The 5,097-nt window shown below is 32.7% G+C and overlaps 1 protein-coding gene across 2 annotated transcripts; it reads right to left on the reverse strand.

Moving 5' to 3' along the window:
- Positions 1–1,395: 1,395 nt before the first annotated feature.
- Positions 1,396–3,267, reverse strand: LOC140693221 (heat shock transcription factor, Y-linked-like). Of its 2 annotated transcripts, none has more exons than XM_072957238.1 (2): positions 2,662–3,267; positions 1,396–1,833 (listed from the first exon to the last, which is right to left on the reverse strand). In XM_072957238.1, the coding sequence occupies exons 1-2, from the start codon at positions 3,184–3,186 to the stop codon at positions 1,507–1,509; spliced, it is 852 nt and encodes a 283-aa protein (XP_072813339.1). In that variant the 5' UTR covers positions 3,187–3,267; the 3' UTR covers positions 1,396–1,506. The 2 variants fall into 2 exon arrangements, 1 of the variants encoding a protein (XP_072813339.1); XR_012068943.1 differs by having other exon boundaries at positions 1,446–1,716; positions 2,662–2,910.
- Between the last annotated feature and the right edge of the window lie 1,830 nt (positions 3,268–5,097).

A 5,097-nucleotide genomic window follows, 5' to 3' on the forward strand; every position in this document is an offset into this window, starting at 1 on the left:
TTTGAGTCCACACATTTTAGATTGCAATTTGGTAACTGAATATGACCACCCCAACCAACCGTCAAGTACCACTTAGATACTTACTGTCTGAAGGTTAGAAGGGGCACAATTTATGTGGGGTGTATAAACCTACATTAAATGTTTGCAATGGCACTGTCTCTTCTGGACAAAGCTCTGTTTCTAAGAAGTAAATTTATTAGAAGTCAGTATAGTTATTCATATGGAGAAGAGAATCAGCAATTTTGGGGTGGGTGGGTGATGAAGAGACAGGAAAAAATGCAGCAAATGGGAATTTAGTGCTTTTGGCTACTGGAGGTGTGAATTAAGAAGAAAATAATACTTTGTCTCCTGTACCTACATCCACTTACTGTCTTGAGAGACTAGTCCTTGGGCTATGAAAAGAGCTAGTTTGTGGTGAAGAGTAAAGACCATAACGAAATAGTTTGAAAACCATGAGAGTTTTGTTGTTTCAGGAAAGTAGATTTTGCTTAAAGTCAACATGTATTTTTCATTCACTAAAAAATTAAATGCATTCTGTGGCATGTGCTGTGCTTTCTGTGCCGGTATCCAAGTTAGACAAGGAAGGGGGGATAGACAGAAAACATCTGGAGGAGGTGGCTTCTGTGCTGAGACTGGGAAAGTCTAACTAGGTAAAATGAGAACACCCTAAGCCCAATGATGAGCTGAAGCAAAAGTGGTGAGGTTGCAGCTAACATAGTTGACAAGCATTTGCCTGGATATATCTCCAGATACAGTGAAACATTAAGATATGCCAAGGTAGTCAGATGCCAGATTTTTAAAGAAATAACAAAACTAAGTTGAGTTTCTGGGGTTAGATTTAGAAAGGCATATAGTGCCACCCTGAGGACTTTAGCTTGTATTTGGCTGGAACATAAAAGTAACATAAAGTATTGACTAGAAGATATAGTGTAGACACTTGAGGGCAGGAAATGAAAGCACCAATTGGAATGCTTTGAGAACAGCACAAAGAACACCATAGATAAAATTGCTTCTTAAATTCTACCACATGATGAATGTGCCATCTGGGACTATATCATGTGACCTTTATGATTCCAGGGATGACATAATCAAGACCAGGATCCCTGGGCCGTTTCCGGCATTGATCTCCTGTTCCAACATATCCTAACTTATCACTTTTGATACTTTCCAGGATGAACCAGAAACCACTTAGTACTTTTCCCTCTCTCCATGTTTTAGTCTCTTCCCAAATTCTTCCATTTTTCTCTTCTTCCTTACAAGAAATTATTTAAATTTACTCCCATATTCTTCCATCAAATGATCATATCAATCAAATATCTCTTTTTTTCTTTAAATGGTAACTTAATCTCCCATTTAACACTTAAGTCTACTTAAAAAATATAAGGAAAATACAGGTGCACATCTATGTTTATTGTTCAAATAAGAATATTGCAGATATTTGTCGACATTTAACAACATCAATTTTAATCTTTGTTATCCTGCATAATCTGGTAGTCCTCTGGTAGATCAGTTGTAATTAGGATGACGTTCATAAGCTGAAGATGGCTGATGATTTGGCCTTGAAAGAGAAGTAGCTGATGTATTGGCTAGCTCTGGCACTGGAATCCGTGGGTTTCTACCTGGTTGAAGTTTAGAAAAACGACCTTCACTGGCAGATATTTTGTGATATCCATTTGGAAAAGTAGGAGGTTCCTCCATCAGTCCAAAATAATTGCACTGTATGGGAGATAAGATGCTGTACTGAGAAGTAGAAGTTTTAGTTGTAATGAAGTTCACAACACGGCCATTTGCTTCATTGTAGCTGCTTTGAGAGTGCCCGTGGATAATGGTCAACTGATTTAAAATAGCACGTTGATCCATTACAATTTGTTCTGGATGTCTAAATGACATTGATCATAGAGGAGAAAAATCACCTCTGATCAGGGTATTCGTATCACCATTTATGTGGCTAGTAGAGGGCTTTCTTATTAGAAGCATGTTTAAATTTGCAGAAGGTAAAAATGCACTTTATCCTCTATTGTCAGCCACAAAATCTGAACTATGAGTGTCCCCATGCTTTAAGTGCTTCTTTTTGAAATCTTCAGCCAATGAAGCCACCAGAGAGGCATGTTTAATCCCAACTATTCCTTTTATTCTCACTGAAATCAGAGGACAGCCTAGTTTAAAATTTGGATTATGATAGAACTGCTGCTACAACCAAAGGAGAAAGATTTTAGTAATATTTTAAACCGAAATACAAGGCTACAATAAGCCTAACCTATAAAACCTCAGAATTCACGTTTACTATGCAAAGATATTATCATCAAAATATGAACATTGCTGACAATATTTTGAAGTTTCTTATTTGGAAAATACCATTTAAATAGTATAGTCATCAAATTTATGAAGTTAGCATTTGCAGTAACGGTGAATGCCATTTTTTAAAAGCAGTTTTATTAACTTTATTTAAATTTGTGGTAAGATGCATAGTTGTAAGCAAATTTCCCATAATCTTGACTACATAAGACACTGTCCTCATTTTTTTGAAAAATAAAGTATTTTAGTTTTAATAGTTTTGTACAGTTTTCAAAATCTAGTTTTACATATATATTACCATAGATTGATGTACAAAATAAAATTTTATATATAAGCTACTAAGTGGTAACTAAAATTTCTTAATACCTTGCTTAAAACAGAGACTTCTTTTTCTTCTGCCTGAAAGTCAGCTAGAGAAACAGATCTTCGAAAATTCTGCTGCACTTTACTAAATCCATAAAGGTTTAGCTGTCTAACTAAACTTTTCATACTTCCAGGTTCAAATATTCTGAAAGGAGACTTTCTTTCCAAATTTTCCTTCATAAAGACATCTTCATCCATCACTATGGAAGTTCCATTATCATCCCAACAGATGGATTTAAATTGGTCATTCCCAAACATTTTCCAGAGTTTTCTTGGATATGTCAGAGAACGAAAATCATTATCTTCATCTGGTTCAGAGACACAATGTTTGTAACATGGCCTTTTTATCAGGGATTCTTCAGACAAAGCCTTAAAAACATTTTCCTCAATCATAGACCTCAAGTCCAAGTCCCCAGAGAATGTTTGATCACACAATAGAGATCTACTGTACATTCCTGAAGAAGTTGGTCCATATTTAGGAGACACAACTTGAATTTCTGTAGAAACATGTGCCATCTCAAATAACATTTTCTACAACTACATTTCTAATCTGCATAATTTTGTGCACTGCAGCTTCAAATGCTGTTTTGGCGGGCCAGCACAGATAAACTGTGAGGCCATCACAATGGTTCTCAATTTGAGAAGCTGTGACATCACATTCGACTGGTCTCCTAGCAACTCAAGTGTAAGATTCAGCCAGTGTTTACTTCTCATTCATCCAGTTAAAATGAAGCATATATGATGCTTAATTTTATACGGTGATCTGCAAATATTATCCCCACAAAATCTATTTCAATAATTTAATTTTGGTGTCTAAGAAATAAAACCAATCTCCATCCTTTTGTACACAAATTTATACCAGATATGTGAACAGAGAATAAATAATCACAAAATATATAAAATAATTTTAAAGTCTTGGATTTTAAAGTGAAATTTGTGTAAAACATTTATGAAAATTTATAACTATTTCATTATCATTTGTAATTAAAGTGAAACATAATTTGATTTGGAAGTGGAAGTATTTTTTTATCTGTGTACTTTAAAATAAGTAGCTCTATATTCAACACATGAACAGAATAAATATTAGTTTATTTGTTATGTTTATATATGAATGGTAAATATTTATGAAATAAAATTAAATAAAAATATTCAATCAAATTTAAGAAATTCTAAAGGGGAGAATTTTTGTTTTAACTTGTAATTCAGTGCTATAAGTAAAATAAATGTAGTTTTATATACTACTTTAAATTTACACAAGAGAAAATCTTACAGTATTCTTACAAATGTTTATTTTTGCCATTCTTTCACTCAGAGGTTTTCAGTCCCTAGAAGGAATAAATTTTCTTGTCATCTTTATAATACATACTCTTGTGGCTTCTGTTAAGTGTTCTAAAATGATGTTGATAAATACACTTAGGCACAAGATCCTGGGTTCAATAAGCATTACCTCCATTTAGGGGCAAACAAACAATCAAAATACAAAGAAATTAGAGAATACGTGGGTTGGGGTGGAAAAGACCAGGCAATGCATTTTAGGAAGCAATATGTTTCTCAGTCCTAAAACAGTTGTCATTGTTAGTAAAATACGGCACTTTAAGGCAAGTGTTTTGTTCACTAATTGTAAATAATAGCTATGTTCTTTATCAGTAAACTGTAGTAAACCAAGTTCAACCAAAATTTATATTCTTAAATAAGAAATAAAATCCATTAAACATAAACCAAATTCAAAATGAGAGACAAAATTTTTGAATAAATAAATCTACACTCAAGCTACAATGTAAATTTCTCATTCAGTATGTGTATATTCCATTCTAAATAAACGTTAACAACCTGAATTTATTGCATATTATAAGTATTATAAACTATAGTTAAGAGGGATTTAGTCCTGATTCATAAATATTATTTAACATACGCAAAGTAATATATGGTATACCATACCTTTAAAAACAGAGAATTCAGAAATAACAGTCTCAAAAACTGTAGGAAATTTATTGACAGATCTAATCTTAAGTTTTCTATAAAAGTATTCTTAACAAATTCACTTTAGATAGAATGTAACTAAACATAATAAAAGGCATAAATGTAATACGCATGAATAAAATCAAGTTCAATGTAAACATACAGAAAGGTTTATCTCAGGTCCTGTAATAAAAAAAGTAGCTCATTGTCACAAGTCCTAAATTACACTTCTAGAAGTCTGAGCCAGAACAACTAGTCAAGAAAAAATCTAAAATGCATACAACTTGTAAAGAAGCAGTAAAATTTTTACAGATGACATAATTATACATAGATGGAAAACTCCATAGACTCCTCCAGTGACTGTTAGAAATACTGAACATACTTAGTAAACTTGCAGAATACAAAATCAATATACAAATATCCATTGCATTTTTATATAGTAAGAACTCATTATCAGAAAGAGAAATTGGGAAAACAATT

Source organism: Vicugna pacos, unplaced genomic scaffold (assembly GCF_048564905.1).
Source record: "Vicugna pacos unplaced genomic scaffold, VicPac4 scaffold_19, whole genome shotgun sequence".
In the NCBI taxonomy this organism is placed as follows: Eukaryota; Metazoa; Chordata; class Mammalia; order Artiodactyla; family Camelidae; genus Vicugna; species Vicugna pacos.